The sequence below is a fragment of the Dermacentor silvarum genome, chromosome 6, assembly GCF_013339745.2.
Source record: "Dermacentor silvarum isolate Dsil-2018 chromosome 6, BIME_Dsil_1.4, whole genome shotgun sequence".
In the NCBI taxonomy this organism is placed as follows: Eukaryota; Metazoa; Arthropoda; class Arachnida; order Ixodida; family Ixodidae; genus Dermacentor; species Dermacentor silvarum.
The window spans coordinates 82,322,130-82,340,873 of NC_051159.1; the positions used below are offsets into that span (position 1 = coordinate 82,322,130).

Below are 18,744 nucleotides of genomic sequence, written 5' to 3' on the forward strand. Positions count from 1 at the left end.
TCGCGTTGTTGCTATTCTTGTACGCGTATAGCGGTCACCCGGTTGGGCTCACTTTTTCATGTCGGCGTCCCTCTCCTCTTCTGCGGCGGCACTGAGGTGGTCGCAGGTGATCTTCACGCAATCTTGGATCAACTCGTGCATCTGCGCCAAGTATGGATAGATTGCGCTTCTGGTCAAGCGATTCTGTTCGGCGCGATCCAACTTTTCAACACTGCCCGACGAAGGCACTTCTGGAGTTTACATTGCGCAGTGCATTGCACAGTGGTGTTTTCACAGTTCATGAGACAGAATAATGCTTTGTAAACAACGTGAGCATGTCTCCACATTTTCGCCCAATGCTAGTGCTTGTGTTCATGGGCAGTGCGTAAATACTACACATTTCAGCCGTTTTTTATCTAAAGTAACATGTACGACCTGCGACCGGTAGTAACATTTCCATGTTTCAATAATGGTATCATCTTCACCATCTGTATGTGTCCCTCTGCGATCATATAAATGCAGAACCTGGACGCAAAGTTCGAGTGTTGCCACAATTTGCTATTATATATAGTTGAAGTTTGTTTTCATAATCTTTGAGTTCCTCTCTAAACTTTAGCGTCCTAAATATAGTACAATAAGCAAGAAAAGCTTGTTCCCTCCTTTTCCTTTCTTTAAGACGCCAGAACAAAGATGCCATTAACACTATGCTTCGTTGTTATGCTATAGACAGAGATAACCAGGTCCAGCGTCATTATTATAGACAGGAATGGGACCTAGGGTCTCGGGGACCTACGAGATCGACGCGCTACATCGAATATAGGGCGAAACACATGGTGCGCATTTAGAAATCATTTTCAGTGTAGCCATGTACTCAACGTCCTTGCATCCACGTACGATGCTTCAAGCGATACCCACACAACTAAAGCTTCTATCAAAGGGAACACGTAATGATCCACAAACACACCGAACACTTATACGTTTCGTCCTGAATTGAAACGCAGTCATCACGCACATGTAAAACTGCCGCGCAGGTGTTGGGCTACGCCTCGGACGACTTGCACGACCTTGCTCAACCAAATATTCAGAAAAGCTGCAAGAAGACTAGCGTCGGCTCTTACCGCTCGTACTTTCTTGTCTTAACGCTTTTTTGATTTCAATCTCGCGGTAGTAACTTCAAAATGCCATCATGGAGTCGACATACCTTTCGCAGTTTACCAGTGGTAAACGCTGGACTAGACGCCGGTCGTATTTTTCTCCAGCGATCCACGCGGGCAAAGACCATCATATTGTTGATTATAGGGTCTCCAAAATTCATTTCCTGTGAAAAAAAACAAACACAAAACAATATGCAGCGGGAGCGAACCCTTAAGGTTTTCGAGAACTTCCTGCAGGATAAACTTTAGATCGTTGTAACACACATAGAGCGGATTGAGTCGCCTAAACAAGCTACAGTTTCACGAAAGCAAACGAAAGACGGGAATTAATAGCCCTTGGCGTGTGTCGGTTGATCAGTGAATTCACCTAAAGTACTCCGCATGACCAAGCGTTCAGCTGGTCTTTGCTACGGGTTTAGCAATGGTATAGCGGTCGTCTAGGTTTCCATTGCAGTCTCTCATATGTACAGAAATCTACTATCTAAGTCTTGAACTATAACAACGATGGCTAGTTATCCATAACAGGTTTATGTTTTGTTGTCGCTACAGTTACAAAACGCAGACAGATTAAGTTTACAAACAAGCACCTACACGCGTCGCCACATTCAACGCGCTTCGAAGATGTGTCGGCTCCTTCCGACTGCCTGACCTCCTTCCAAGCGCATCTCTTGTAACCTAGGTAACAGCGCAGCATGAAAATGGCCTCCTTCTAATTAAGGTCACGCAACGAGCGCACCACGGTAATGGCCTGTCAATGCAGCACCTTTAAAACAGCACTGGGAGAAATTAACCCGCCATTTTCTTTTCACATTTTTTATCTGGAGAAACTAGATAGTCCGATCATTATAGCCCTATATCATTTTATGCTGGTGGGGGATTTTATGCGCCGTTAATGCGATATTGTATAGAGAAGGTCCGTTGCTATAATGCTTATTTGCTCAAAATGGTATCATTTTAAGCCCTGTCTTGTTGTGAAATGCGCAATTAACACAGGCGATCAGCCGGGAAAACGTCGTACAATAATTATATTAATTAGTTCATTTTCTACAACATGTTTACAAGCCGAAATTGCTGATCCAGAAAAAAAAGAAGGAAAAGGAAGACGCGATGGGTGAATGCACCACACAGCACAATGCCGTTGGAAGGTGCACATTTGAACATGTGTGCGGGCGGCCCTTGTTGCCCACTAAAAGCAAAGTATGCAGGGCTGCGTAAACTATCAAATACATCATGTATACCAACAGAAGCATTTGACATTGACTGCGCAGCAATATTTATAGCATTATTTCATCCCAAGCGTGCCATTTGCACGAAGGAGTGCGTCTAAACGCTATGGTATATTTGGCTGTAATGCCGGCACTTCTTACCAGTCTGTTGGGTAACAAATTGAAATCCTTGACGAGTACTTGCTTCACCAGTTCCGGCTCCGCAACCATTAGGGCTGGCTTGGTTCCTTCGAAGAATCTAACGGAAATTAAAACGTAACGAGATGGAATCACGCCTCTCTGCATAGCTACGGCCGCCGAGAGTGCTATTTGACCACGACACTGTTTTTGTGGAAGTTATTGCGTAAATAGTCGATTCGAAGACTCTCGGAAGACAGCAGCGGCCGAAGAAGCGACTATAACATCTCGAGCGTTCGCGCTTTACTTGACCACGTATTACGTTGTTATTATTCTGCGCATTTTCGTCGCAATTGACTTTATTTGTTGATATTGATACTTGTCCAACATGGCCATCGACCTATTTCGTTATTCCTTTGATTCTTTTTCTTCTTTTCTTCTTTTGCTGCTTATGTCTTTACTTTTATTGTCGTAGCGGCGTATGTGAACCCACGGCAAGTAATTTTATATTTGTGCAAGACAATAACGACTTCATCCAGGATCTTGCCGATATACGCGTCAGTTGCACTTTCATAGAATGAAGGGGCCCGATGTTCCATCATGGCTCAGCGCTGACGCAGTGGAATGCGTCAGACTTATCACGCAACGTGCGACCCGTTGACTGCGATGCGCAGGACTCTCTAACCACGTGCTCACGCACTCTGGCAGTTGCGCTGTCGCAATTTGAACCTTCCTGGTTCACATCATGGTATGGCATCGCGCTATGATGAAATGTTCCGTGTATGAGGAAGACACCACTCACCCGAACAGTCGCCCATATTTCCGGCACCTCTCATGGTCCGCCAAGCATATCGGCTGTATTATGTAAGAGAGTTGACGCATTCAAAAGAAAGTTTATTATAATATAGGCGCCAGAAACTATTAAACAGATGTTACAAGGAATTCATATTCAGTTGATAATTTAAGAGATCCTCGAAACAATTTAGGAAGGTGAAAATATGCACGCAAATAAGGTTACTGTGTGGAGTCACTTTTTGCAACTTGACAAATGAAAATATTGTAAATCTGACTTCCACGACACGTTCACGGTTGATGAAATCAGCGTTTGAAGAAGGTGCGTGAATGTTACGCGCATATTTCTTGAATGGGCTAAAGCAAAGCTACTGAGAGAGCTTCAAAAGCGAAAAGAAAAGAGCGAGAGAGAGAGAGAGGGGGTGGGGGGGAGGGAGGGAGGAAGGGAGAAATAGCTCTGCGCAACATAAACACTCGACGATAGCAATAGTAGGTATCATAATTTGATGGTGGCACTAGGGAAAGGACGTATACAGTGTGTCCCACATAACTTTAGCCGAACATTAAAAATATGCAAATGCCACGTACCTGGACAGAGCCAAGGTAATGTTTGTCGTCGCTTGGCGATACTCAGATTATTTTTTGCATTCCGCCTAATTACAAAATTATTCTTAACCACGAATGCACGCAAAGTGCCTCGAGCGGCCAGTTACGCGGCAATTTTGCGTGTATTCACGGGCTTCTTCTGCGATCGGAAAAACACTTTTACGTTGCACGTATTGAGCAACAGAAAGCTGCATTGGGAGTTTTTCATGTTGCTCTACAATTTTTTTTCATTACCACTCTTCATCTAATTATAACATTTCGTAAGTTGATTAATTATTTAAGACTAATGATGCAATTAGGTGGAATGAAACTAATGATGTAATCAGGCTGAATGCAAAAAATAGTTTGAGTATCTCCAAGCGACTGCAAACAACAATACCTTGGTTCTCTCGAGCTACGTGGCATTTGTATATTTTTAAAGTTTCGCTAAAATTACGTGGGACACCAATTATACTTAACCGCAAAAAAATAATTCAGCACAACCGTGACGTGAACAGTCGATAAGAAATTTAATGAATATGTTCTTAGACGAACACTAAAGAGACACACTAAATCACTTAAGACTGATAAACGGTTCTTTCAAAACTATTTTTGTTAGTTTCACTGTAATAGTTTGGTTAATAAAAGAGAAAATGAGGGTACAAGTTGCGGTTTTTGAATTTCGCGCCGAAACGCCGGCGCCGATGCATCGGTAAAACGTCACTGATTTCAAAGTATGTTTCGTATTTGGCCTCCTGTTCGGCTTACTAAATGTTTTGAAACTTGCTAAGGCTGGCTCTTTTAGCAATCATTCAAGTCGATCTTTACCAACAAAAAATTAAATAGGGCCAAGCATATCCCGTCACAGTTTTTTTTTCAAGTGACGTTTCTTCTCTCCTCGTTATAAACCCACGAAATTTTTGGCATGTACTAAACCCAAGCAGCCATTCTGGCGTCGTAATCAATAACGTCAATGGTGACATGTTCTCTGATCTAGAAAGTGCTGAATTATTAAACGATAAATTCCCGTCAGTCTTTACGCACGAAGACATAACATCATGCCCTGTCATGATCATTCGCAGTGATATAGCGATGTCCGCAATAATTATTACATAAGCAGAAATTTACTAATTATTAAACAATCTTAAATTATCTTCGGCGTCTTATCAGCTCGGGTTCAACAAGACATTGAGAAATATATCGGGTAGCCTTTCGCCAATTCTATGTGCCCTTTGCGGACATTCATTATCATCTCACATCATTCCTTAAGATTGGCGGGTGCTAAAATTGTTCCGACAGTCAAAGCCGGCGATCCCTCATTGCCACTCAATTATCGCCCCATTTCATTAACCAGCACGATCTACAAAGTGATGGAACACATAATATACACTCATGTCATTAACTACCTTGAAAATACATTAGACCATATGGTCTAAGGTATAACATGAACCGACTAGCCCAGCGAAAAGTTTATTAGACTACCTTGAAAAGCACAGTATCATTTCTAATCAACAGTACGGTTTCCGCAAGGGTTATTCATGCGACACTGAACTCGCTGGGTTTGTACATGACTTTCACACTGCACTAGATACTGGATTTTAAGCAGTCGTCATTTTTCTCGATTACTCAAAAGCTTTCGATCGTGTTCCTCACTACAGACTATTGCAGAAACTGACGCAACTTAACCTACACCATAACATCGTGGCATGGATTCTTTTCACTTATAACACAATTTATACATATTAATTATTAATTCATCTTTGTAGATTTAACATTAGGTGCTCCTCGGGGTAGCTTTCTAGGTCTGTTGCTTTTCCTAATAGATATTAATGGCTTGCCTAGTTGTGTGTCCTCACGTATTCGACTTTTCGCGGACGATTGTGTAGTATACCATCCAATCCCTTGTAATACTGATCGTGAAATCCTGCGATCCGGTCTTAACACTATTAACAGTTGGTGCATGGCATGGTTGATGACGCTCAATGAATCTAAAACGAAGTTAATGTCATTTGCTCATCGTAATGCCTGCCTGCCTGCCTGCTTGTGTTTTAAACAGCATTAATATCCAACTTTGTACTACATACAAATACCTTGGAATGCACTTTCAGTGTGACTTAACTTGGCATTATAACATCGATGTTACTACTGTGTTCTGCCTAGTCAAACGTACTCGGAAGCACGCACCTCCCCAGATACGCAAGCTCGATAACCTTACACTTGTCCGTCCGAAAATAGAATATGCTTCCGCCATTTGGGAGCCAGGTCAGGCGTACCTAACTCATAACATTGAATCCTTGCAGAACCGTGCAGTGTGCTTTATATTTTTGATTAATCACGTCATGCTAGCATCACGTCACTGAGAAGTCAAGCTCAGTTAGAAAGCTTACCACATCGTCGCAAGATCGCGCGCCTGTCACTCTTTCACAAGTCTTACTGCCATTCAATTATTTGCGATGATTTATTTCAGTTTCCTGCAGCCATCTTTCCGCGCCGCGATCACCCGTGCAAGGTTAAGCACCCAACATGCCATTCCCATCGTTTCTTTTTTTTTTTCAAGTCCATTCATACCACGCACGATGTAGTGGATTGGAATAATCTGCCATCGCACATCGCTATTGAACCTAACATAAGCAAGTTCCAGGAGCTACTGTACACTGAGCATATGGACTGGCATTTATCTTGCTTTTTTTTATTTTTCTCTCAGCATTTGTATTCCCCGAAATTCATTTTGATCCCGTTTAGCAATAATTTGCTGTTTCCGGATGTTGTTCTGGTTACTCCGTTTTGTGATCCTTGATAATATATATGCTCTGTCCCAATTTTCAGCGTATTGTAACTTGAATTCAGTGCACACGTATTGTATCATTCGTTTTTACTTATTTTTTGTTACGCTTCTAGTATGCTTTCCTTTGTAAACTTTTGTTTTTATTATTAATATTATTGATAATTCCACACTGTTTACAATATACGATTTCGATATAATATGTTTACTAATTGTTGCAATACTCATGCATTGTTTTAGCCCCACCCCCTGTGTAATACCCTCTCTGAGGACCTTTCGGAGTACCTTTGAGAAATATAAAACTTATATGACGTCACAGCGAGCTGGTGCGGGAACTTCAAGGTGGCGTCGCCACTAGCCTTTCGTTATTGCGTCTTCTCTGGCTTACCAAGCATCTTCTTTCACAGTTAGAGGGGCTTTACAGGTAATGTAGAAGGCTAATTTACTGGTGCAGATCAAATACTGTTTCTCTTTAGTGCATCTATAACAAATAATTTGTTTCTTTCACACTGCTCGTTTAAGGCGAACGAAGAAAACACAAGCAATAAACAACGTAAAACATTGTTGGCCGAAATTAAGCAAACAAAATCTCTGCCATCAACGTTTGAAGTAAAGAAAGATGTACTATTCGAGAAAAAAGAATATATATATATATATATATATATATATATATATAAGATGCTTGCTAGTGCTTGGATACTTACTTCATTTATTGCTGATGTTGCTAACAACCGTAGCTTTGTAATCTGAACGACTCATTTAAATTATTTTGCCCCCTTTTTCTTTGAACGATATTACGGTGTGTCGGAGAAGTATTTAATTATAACTCGTGACTGGTATAAATGCATCACAATAATGATGGCTTACGAAAAATAGCAGCAGTCAAAAGATCTGAGCCTTTTGTCGTAGTAAGGACATTTGTAAAAACTCGCACATTTTTAGCATAATTGCCTCGGGCGTTCGCTCGGCTTACACCGCAGTTTAATATTACTTACCTTTGTCAGTATTTTGTACAGCGGACGGATAATCAGCGACAACTTCTCATGTGGTAACGTTTTGTTTTTCCCAGTAGTTACGGTTTGTTGTTAAGTATCTATGATGAAGAGTAAAAAAGTATAGGCACAAGTTTTAGGGATATCATTCAACACTCACGTTAATAAGACTGAAGAAATCAAGGCATATGTCGTTTCAAGAGGCATGGTATGACGCACATCGATATCAAATTTGATTCGTACTAATTCACTCGGCTGGCTCTCTCACCGAGGACTTCCTTTCTCACTCATTCAATCAATCCCATAATCACTCTTACGCCGCAAAAAGACATGTGCAAAAAAGGAGCACCTCCATACAACACCAAGTCAAGCGACATTCTAGGAGAAGACTCACGATGAAATGTAGTCTTAAACGCACTCTGTTTCGTAGCATGTAAACAAGCAGCAGTCTAAAGGCCTTGAAAGAGCTGGCTGGCAACATTGTTTGATGCCCCCCCCCCCCGCTCCCCGGGAATCCTGAATCAATTTGCATTGGATGCCCATCGGTGCACTCGTACAGTCTGAACAGAACGCATTATTTAAAAACTTGGCTCGATGATATTGTTAAGAGAGCGATAGGAATGCAAGACGCGCACCATCCAACTGGCATAACAATTCCTAGTCAATATAAGGTGCACACAAACTTATGTACATAACAATAACGCATAAACGCGTTACTTTTGCTATTTTCTGCCTTTATTTAGATCAGTAAACTTTCGGTTTTCAAGAAGTGACTGGAAGGAGATCAAAGCAAACGTGGCGGCAATTGTGGCAAGCTTTATGATTTCAGTATTTTTCCATCTTCTGAGAAAGGGTAAATAATAATAATAATAATAATAATAATAATAATAATAATAATAATAATAATAATAATAATAATAATAATAATAATAATAATAATAATAACTTTATTAACGTGCCCAGAAACAACCTGGTGGTTCTTGGCACTGCAACTACTTCTACTACTACTAATAATGATAATAATAATAGTAATAATGTTTCATTTTGACATGCGCAACTCTGGGCATGAGTACATGACCTTATATTTGCACGCCAATATTTTCTTAGTCGACCTCGTAATGCTAGTGGATCACAATGCGCTGAGACCATGGGGTGCCTGACAGGAGATATGCATGCTTGAATCGATGCAATTAAATTCGAGAACCTTGGACAATGCCCAGGAACAACTTGTGACTTCACATATACCTGTGACGCTCACTGGATCGCTTGAAGTTAAAGATCTCTCGAAATTGCTATTTCAGAATATGCTACATGGCTATAGAATTTCAAGAAAATTATATGAAGGGATCTGACGGGCCTCATAAAATGCGGTACAGTCCTGCTTACAAGTTATCGTGCATATATTAAAAAAAAAGAACAAGAGAAGCTCTATATTCCTGTCATAGAGGCACCATAAAAGAGGAAAATAAGAAAGCGCGATAGATGGTGACAATGGACCGTTATAAAAGAAAGGTTGCTTGAACTACACGCATGAAGGCTGTCGATGTTTATTTCGATTGACTCTAATCAATTTTATTCTATGAAAGTGCACTGGATACCTGATGCTTTCCGTGACACAACCATACTGCGCACTCTTCATGGCCCACGTACATTGTTAAGTTTCAACAATGATAGAATCAGCCTGGTCTTCATTCTTTTTAAGTTTCTCGACTAAATAATATATACTCGCATCTCTAAAAATAAAATGCTAGTCATTGCCACAAATCTTAACTAATCAGTAGAGTTGGGATTTCCGGGCCATGTCCCGGTTAAAAAAAATGGGCCAACGTTTTTGTAAGCTGTACATGCATCTACCAAACAGCTTGCACCTGGTTCTCAGCAACTTTGTAGTCTCGAAATGACCCGAATTTACATTGGGTGCCCCGAAAATTACATTTTGCCCCGGTTGTCACGGTTTTCTATAATGTTTCCAGCGGTTTAATTGACGTGCTCGTACTCACTTTGCCATTAAACTACAGGTAATATTTTAACCTTAATTGTCAGAGTGCACTAACTGTTACCTCTGCTTATGTGCCCACGGCATTCAAATACCTTGTGCTGTAAGCTGTCCTTAATTTCCTCAAAATTGCAAGAACTGTGAAAGTACCGCATTTGCTTCACGTGCATCAGGTGTCATGCGGCGCTCGCCAAAGCGATTCATGACCGGTACGCGTCCGCTTTCAAATATCTTTATTTTCGTCCCAGGCACTGACTTACGAAAGGTCAAAGCTTTGCCGTAAATCCTTCCGACTATTGCATCTTGGCACGCAATACGTCGTGTCTTGTGAGTACTGTATAAAGTACGTGTATGCTGCACTGTACCAGGGTGTGAAGTCATTAAAGAGCTATCGACGTCCCAAAATGATACATACGCCGAGACCATGCAAGAAAGAAGAGCAGCACTTGCAATGTTTGGGTCTCTCATACTTCTTAGCTCCTTCCCTCCGAGCATTATATGTGCTTGACATGTGCGGACACACTTATGCGGCTTCGAGAACCATTGATAAGTATTCATTTATACCGGAGCGGAGTTCTTGTTCTACAGTCAAATTATTAGTTAAAAGAGGAAAGTCACAGGCTGAGCGAGCAGCTGCTTGAGATGTTCTTAACAATTTATTTAGATATTAAAGAATGCACGTACTTTAGTGGCCACAGCATGATAAACTTTGATGACAATATAAACAAACAGAACGTATTTTGGTGAGCCATGCACTGTCCCGAAACACGTCCAAATTTTTTGGTGTCTTATTTCCAGATTTATTAATGTTCTGGTCTATGTTTCCCAACTCTACTTATAAGTCCTATGGTCGTACCAATACTTGATAAATAACGTTCACGCTACACTACTGTATCCTTGATTTTCTTTTACAGTATTTATAACAATATTAGAATTTTAAAGAAGTCGTTCGCAGATGTATCCAAATCCAAGCAACATCAAAGACAGCGAAGCAGTGCAAGGCATTCAAAACGCCCTTCAGAAGTCCATGGGGTCTGGTGTGCCACTGCCCGAAATTTACCCAAGACGGGTACAATGCCTTCGCTATACCCGAGTCTTCACAAATACTTGAATAAATTCTAGTTCAGTACTGCTATAGCATCCGCATGTTCCCGCATTCTGCACTGGCTCTATACCGATGCCGGCAACACATTCCTCCGCTCTGGTGATGCGGCCGCTTCAGGGCTTCGACGCTGGCTGCATTTCTAGCTTTTCTTCGATTGATATTTGATGCCGGCCACGCCCCCACACGTCGTCGGCCTCTGACACCGCACGATAGCCGTTGCGGAGCCACCCTTAACATGTATGCTGTGCAATTACGCTGGAAGTATAGTGAGGGCAGCATTACGCATGCGCGGAAGAACCGAGTGACGGCAAAGCACAACCACAATGTCGTAGCAGTCGTAGTACTCACAAGTAAAGTATCGCAAAGACCGTCGCCACGATAATGGCCCAGTCCGGCACGCCGAGGAATAGCGCCATGCCCTCAAGGACTCCGTCGGGCGCGCAAAATCCACCTCAGGGAGCGTCAGAAATATCGTTAACTTGGAGATGAGCACCATGCAGGCGATGCGACACAGGCGTTCCGTTTGTCAAGCGAGTCAAAGAGCGACTATAGCTGTCCGCCCCATTGTTGTCGCTCGAAGATTGCGCGCGTATCTAGTGATGGATTTCTGTTCATTCGCCCGGCTTCAGGTACTCGCGTGCACCGATACGGAAACCGAATGCGCATTGAGCGCACGCGTGCTCCAACGCGACAAAATTTAACTCGCCACACGGAGGCTGCGTTTGAAGGCGGACCTCGCGTACATGCGATGTACGCTAATAGCTCTAGCGAGTACATGAGTAGAAGCACGGAAGTTATGAGCAGCGAAGCGATAAGCAATGGCGATCCGCTTGAGGTGGTACAGGACGCAGCCGAAGCTTCGACAGCGCTGCTCGCAACTACGCGGGCGTAAGGAGGACTGCGAGAGGAATGTAGAAGGGAGAAGGACTATCGCCTGCCATTTCTCTTCCTGTACGGAGGGAAAGAGTAAGGGACCGTGACGAAAGTGGCTTTTCGGGGACATCATTTCCGCTCCGGCTGCAAGCGGCGCTGTCGTCGCGCGAGTTTATGCGTACACGTGTCGAGGTCACTACGCGATCACCAAGGACGGTCGCCACTGCCTTCAAATAGCCGGTTGCACTCTCGCTCGTCGCCCTATTCAAACACATGTCCGTCAAGAATGCGTGTGCGGTAGCTTTATGCGCCGTGCGCTCACTGCTCCATCTGGAGCTGAGAATGCTCGTAATGCTGAGTGAGAACGCGCGAGATTTAAACTTCCTGCACAAACCTGCTCTCACAACGTAGGTCACGCGTATACGCATCCGAACACTACAAACGTGTCAACGTTTCGTGAAACGTGTCACCACCAGCCCGCCAGCGTCTGACAGGTCTAAGATGGATACATAAATTACTCCAATACATATGACAAGGGCTTGTCATACTGGAAGCATTATCACGCGTCCTGCGAAGCAAACCCATGTGCACTACTACTTGTACATTTTTCCTTTGTTTAAAAAAGTCCAGAGAACGAAGTAATAAGGATCACAAACCAGTTTCTATTCGTTGTTTTTGTTAATGGGGTCCCTTCTAAATGTCTGACAATGATCGAGGACTTGTAGAGGTCAGTTCATCGCATGATTTGCGAGAAGGTCTCTTTATCATTACATGTTCGTGTGAGTGACTTCGTTCGTATAAACAGAACGCTTGTGTGTAAAACTAGAGGATTGCTTGTGGTAGTTGTTTTGTAAACGTTTGCATCAAAATCCAGGACTTGGGTCTGCTAGACACAAAAGCTTCCCTCGATTTCCCGCCGGTTTTTGTATTTAAACGTAACACCCGATTTTTACATACGAATTAAAAAATATATATCAAACCTAAAACGAAATCAAACCTAAAACCTACAGTATAATATATATTAAATATATATTATATATATATATAAAATATATATCAAACCTAAACCTAAAACCCTACGATATACCGGGTATTTAGTTCACAATATAGAAGGACGTATTTCTTCGCAAATCGGTTCACATGTAACAAAAGCCTTACAGCGCCAAATTAAGGACAATCAAGGCAATTGCAGATAGTTCCCGAGACATACATTACGGCAAATGTGTGTATCATGTTCTTCGGCTGAGATAAACTAATTGAGAGCGCAATGCCCGTTCTGTGATTTCTTTCAGCTTGATTGCTTCAATTTCCGCCATTACGTTATCCCTACAGTTTGCTGAAGTAGAATGCATTGCTCCTATGAACATGGTATTTTATTCACTCGTTACTTGTCAAAACCTCGAGTCTACAAAGTTAACAGAATAGCGTCATTAATATGACGCTGTTGTGCACGTGTTCACGCAAGGCTTCGCTGTACAAATTGAGAACACCAGCCGTAACGGTTATGACTGCGCTCGGCTTCGTACGCCAATAGTGACGTCCTTGATCTTCAACACGCTGACGCTAGCTCTCTCAATTTGAAGTGGAACCTGCAAGAAAGTCCAGGAAAGAAGAAATTAATTCGCAGAAGTTTTCCTATCTCACAACTGAAACATGAAAGAAAGCGATGCTGCATATATGACTCGCCCCCTTCGGTAGTACCAGGGTCTGCATGCCGGCTCACGGCCTCACTCGAACGCCGCAACAGTTGCCGCTGCATTAGAGTACGGTCGTGTCCAGCTGTTCTTATAAAGCAGCTTCCACGCAGACTATATAGGGAGAGCCCTAAAGTAGCTGCAGCGTCATGGCGTCAGCTTGCACCAACGCAGCCGTACAAACTAGCTGACCCCCAATGTGGAGCCGGTATAAAGCGACGTGAGAAACAAAAATGTGTTTCTGGTATAAAAAATAGCGCCCATATAAGATGTCTACTTGAATGAGGTATACGCAAGCTAACTTTTATTTTGCGCTCGTTAATCATTACGTTTCGGACCGAATTCGGGGCTCCGACACAGGTTGCCTTGCATTTACATTTGATGTCGACCACGCGGTCACGCAACTAACATGTCACATGAAGATCATAATGGCCGGCGCCTGGCGCGCGCGGAAGCTCTAGCCCGACATTATGGCAACAAAATAGGTGTCTACTACGTGGACGCCTCCGGTCCTCACCACGCGGGATGGTACACGGCGGCGGTAGTTCACAACGGCAACACAGTTAACGACCTCACCTTTAGAGCCCGCAATACAACACACGCGGAAGAAGTCGCCATCGCTCTCGCGGCCTCACATTCCGATTCGAAATACATAATCACCGACTCGCGAGGGGCCTGTCGGAACGTCGAACAAGGCTGGACCCCTCTCTAGCCTATCATATCTACAGAAATTGCATACGGGATACGGACCCCGCACACCGTTACCTTACATGGTGCCCTGCTCATCAGGGGTTAGCAGGAAACGAGGCAGCAGACGCAGCCGCCCGCGCGCTCTCTCACCGGGCTGTTTTCTCCTCCCCACCCGATCAGGAACCCGATTTTAATCCGGCATATACCTTAAAGATATTACAATATACTATCAAGATAGTCATCCCTTTTACCCCCGCCCATGTAAAGGCCTTAGGAAGGAGGATGAGCGGCTCTTTCTCCGCCTTCTAACTAATACTTTGCTGTGCCCGGCAGTTCTAAAACATTTTGACCCCTCCTTTAGTGGCAACTGCCTACCACAACACCTATCACATGGTGTGGGCCTGCCCCTCCAACCCGGTCATCCCCCCCCCCCCCCCCCCCCCCCATCCCCAACCCAACCGGGGAAGACTGGGAGGCGACCCTGCTCGGCTGCCACGACTTACAGGCCCAACAAGCCTTAGTTGGGCGCGCCCGGGCGGCGGCTACCGCCACTGGGGTCCCGAAATAGGGACCTCCACCCAGTATTTGTAAGGACCAGTCCCTTACGGGCTGGTCCAGGCATACTTCCTGTCCCTCAATAGCGTAATAAATGTTTACACCCCCACCACCGCCGTCACGCCGCACAAAAACCGTCGCAGAACACCCCCCCCCCCCCCCCCCCACCCCTTAAGCCTCGCTGTACAAAAATGTTCAGTAGCGATTTTACGATGAGCTGAAACGCTCTGAAACATGTTGCAGCTTCCAGGAGTACGTCATATTAAAGGCGATGGTCTTTCTTGGGCCGATTCAACAATCCGGTCAAAACCAACCAAGCTACTAGCACTGGTGGCACAGGGTCATACACTTCAACATTATACAGCGCAAAGAAAACCTCAGGCCTATTTGAGGCAAAATATATGTACCTAACCATGATCCGCAGCGTTCATTTAATTAAGAATACACATTGGACTAGTTTTTACGTTAGTAAATGAAAAATCAGTGCGTTAGAAATGGTGTCGAAGAGACACTTAACGTTCTCTGTAGCCGGCTTTAAGCCAAGAGTAATAAAAGGGCCCAACAGATGGCGCGAGATCAGGCGAACGCTAGGCAGCCTACATGCAAAGAGCGCTTGCATGCAGGCGCCCTAGCGAACGCGCCACTGAACTTAGCAAAACGTCCATTGCATCCATCATGGGAGGAGTGAGAGGGGAGGGGAAGAGCTTGAGGGTTGGGAGGGGGGAGAAGAGAGGGTGTTACGTATCAGGGGCAACAGAAGACTATCGTCTTTCGACGTCATTTGCAACGAAGCAAGCAGATATGCGGCCATTTTTCCCGTAGTAGTTGCCTGGCAATTAGCGGTTGAGCGTAGGAGACAACCAGGAAAGCTAAGAATAATCAGCTGAGCCTTTGCTAACGCTACGTATATTCTGGCATAGCCGAGCTAAGCCACTGCAACTTTTTTTTATCGTATTTACGCAGAAGTGTCTTGGAAACAAGTAAGCTTGGAGTTTGTGGACTCCACCACACGTAAAATTAGCAACAAGTTCTTGGAAACTCAATTGTCACACATTTCGCTAGTTTCCATACGAATGTTCCAAGTAGTTGTTTTACTATAGTGATGCAGGAACACAAAGCTGATAACGCTTTTGTGAGATAGTTTGCTAATCGTTCTTATGCTTAATTAAAAAAAACACTAAAAAAGATACAAGTGCAAGTTATATACATAAGTATTTACGATAGTCCAAAGTGAAGAATGGGGCTGACAGATCGAGAAGCACACTGTGGTATAAAGGTTATAAACAGGGATAAGGTGCCTCAGGAAGGCTGGCCAATGACCTATCTTTGTTTATAAGATAGGTCCTCCTATCGGAATATTGGCCAGCCTTACTGTGTACTTACGGTAGCAGTGATTTACTGCAAATGTCATGAAAAAAAAAAGAATGAGAAAAGGACGCGTACATTGCAAGAGCTGTCTCACAATAAAAGTGATTGCAAAGCATATAATGGGCTGACATTGCATCTATAGGATCAATAGAAGCGCGCTGGTCGACGTCTATATGTTCAGTCATCTTGCTCTCGGCATTTCTTGCCGTCCAGCCTCGACACAGCGTAAGACATGTGAACGGTCGCTCAACGCTGTAGAGTGCTAAGGATTTCAACTTCTCAATCTGCACGCACTAAGTTCGTTCATAGTAGGAAAGTTTTGTTTGGTTTCTACCACGTTCCCGAGAAAGTGACCTTTCAAGGAAGGTGATCGACTGCTGTGTTCGTCGCAGTGATTTCAGGCCAGTTAACCGAAAGACCCACTCTTCGACGGACAACTGGTAGATAGAGAGAGAGGTTTATTTGAAGAAAGGCAGAGAGGTCGGCTTGAGCGTTACTTGCTCTGGCCTGCTACTCTACACTGGGGAAGGGGGGAGGGCATAAAAAGTGCGATGAATGATGATGATAAGATTAGGAGGAGTGTATGTACATGTCCATCCCGTTGAGGTCATACTATAGTCGTGCATGGAGTCCAGATTCGCAAAGATACGGTATGGACGCACTATGAGGTTGTGTGTCGCGTTGGGGGTACTTCCGAATTCAGTGTGAAAGCCACTTGGAGAATAAGAACGTGCATTTAGAACGTTTATACTCTTAACCTACGTAGGAATTCGCGTATGAACTGTTTTAATTTTACGCTTAATGATATAGTTTTACGGCCGCTGTCTACAGATTTACGGCAGTAGCGCACCCAGGATTTCTGCCGGGGGGGGGGGGGGGGGGGGGGAAGCAAGCAAGCACGTTGCATAATATGCAATTTTCTTGCTTTAGCCAGAGGAATCCAACAGCACATAAAATGCCTAATAATTATAATAATTTAATGACACCAAGGCTGATGCCGATGCTTATTTCTTCAGCGTTTTACTCAAAGTAATTTAAGAGTGAATCAGCAAATATAAGTCAATGATAGAGTGTTTTTGTTAATCGGGAAAATTCGACCTCAAGCCACCTCCTGAATTGTAATGGCAACGTGAACAGAGCACTGAAGGTACACGTTGGACTGGTGGGGCTGGACGCGTGTGGGGGGGTGTTAACTCGGCCTCAGGGGGGGGGGGGGGGTTACAACACCCGAACCCCCCCCCCCCCCGTCCCATCGGTGCGCCACTGATTTACGGAGTCTTTCGTCACTGAGTTGCCGTGAGCGAAACGCTTGATAGTATCGAGCGTCTAAATATGGGAGTCAAATTATTAGAACTTCGACCATTGCGCTTCGTAATCCTCTTAACGTTTATTGTAAGAATCGTTTCCAAGTGTAAATCATGCATCAGACGAGCCGACACAGGTTCTAAACAATGCGACTGCGTTGGATAGTGCATGTCCTTAGAAGGTATACTTCAAACTACAGTACTACATATTCAGCTGAGCAAAGTAAGCGAAAGTTCACTTGTAACGGCACTTCTACTACAAACCTTTGTTTTCTCCGTGCGCACAAACTCCACAGCATGAACAGCGTACAGAAGTCCAAACTTGACGACTTGCAATCCAAAGCGCATGCCAATGCAGTTGCGGGGCCCAGCCCCGAAAGGTAGGTATGAGTACGGCTTAATGCAGCCAAGGTTCGCATCACTGAACCTGTATGTGAAGAAAAAAAAAAAGTTATCAACTGGGCATTTACCTCTTTATTCTACATGCATTTATTTTGAGCACGTGAACCAGTCAAGAATGTGTATTCACTCGCTATATGCGCTCACAATCAATCAATCAATCAATCAATCAATCAATCAATCCTTATTTTCTGTTATCAGAAATACAAACAGAGGTGATTGTAAAAAAAAAGCTGTCTAGACAGCTTTACAAGTTCACTGCCCTTTAAACATTTCGGAACAGCGTATACAAAGAATATTCGCAAAGTAATCACTGTACAAAATATTCCGCTATCACAGAGCAGTTCAACACGCAGTTACGGCCAACCACCACAAAAGCATTGAGGAACATTAATACACCGAAACATGCACTGTAGTGCAGCCTAGCACAATAAGACAAAAATACATGATATAGTAGTTTGATTATTTGTGCATATATGTAACGTGCAGTTCTCTACAATGCAAATGAATAAGTTAAAATTGTTACGTTCGTAGCTATTTAAAGGACAAGAGCAGAGTGTAGCACTGTCGCTGTTTACCTAGATCTAAATATTTCGGTGCGTTGAAACGTATACCTGGCCATCACACACATGGATTTTTTTTTTAAACACTGAGGCATTTGTTCATGTTGCTCCAACCATTGAGTTTCCCACAAGAATTACTACAAGCGACTTTGCCACTGCGAACGTTCAGGTATCTTAAGAATGACGTATATAACATGGATTTGCCTATCCTCCACACTTGTGGCTTAAACGTTCTTCTCGCGTTATTTATCGCGCTTTAAATTTGTAAACTCCCGAGCAATCACATTTTCATAAGCGCACGAAAGCAATAAGACTTAATTGAAACAAATTCTGGGGTAGTGCACCAAGTTGGGCTAGTTGGTTGAAGTTCATATTGGAAAGATTTTAACTGCGCTAGAAACAGGGTCAAATGGAGAACGAAAACGACACCACGTGCGCAGTAATGGGTGAAAGATGGCACATATACAGTGAAGATAACAAAACAACATGAGCTGATTGGCAATGCGTGGACACATGAACGCTTCAATCACAATCTCGCGCCTAGATATTGCACTTCACAATCTGCAAGCA

General features: G+C 43.5%; 1 protein-coding gene across 1 annotated transcript in view; it reads right to left on the reverse strand.

Annotated features, from left to right (window-relative positions):
• The window catches only part of LOC119456758 (uncharacterized), a 119,194-nt gene that overhangs the window by 76,169 nt on the left and 24,281 nt on the right, over positions 1 to 18,744 (reverse strand). The window contains exons 13-18 of the mRNA XM_049669066.1: positions 17,477 to 17,639; positions 7,631 to 7,708; positions 3,279 to 3,331; positions 2,501 to 2,597; positions 1,181 to 1,297; positions 53 to 141 (exon numbers count right to left, since the gene is read on the reverse strand). Of these exons, the coding sequence (XP_049525023.1) occupies positions 53 to 141; positions 1,181 to 1,297; positions 2,501 to 2,597; positions 3,279 to 3,331; positions 7,631 to 7,708; positions 17,477 to 17,639 (597 nt within the window). The remainder of the gene's footprint in view (positions 1 to 52; positions 142 to 1,180; positions 1,298 to 2,500; positions 2,598 to 3,278; positions 3,332 to 7,630; positions 7,709 to 17,476; positions 17,640 to 18,744) is intronic.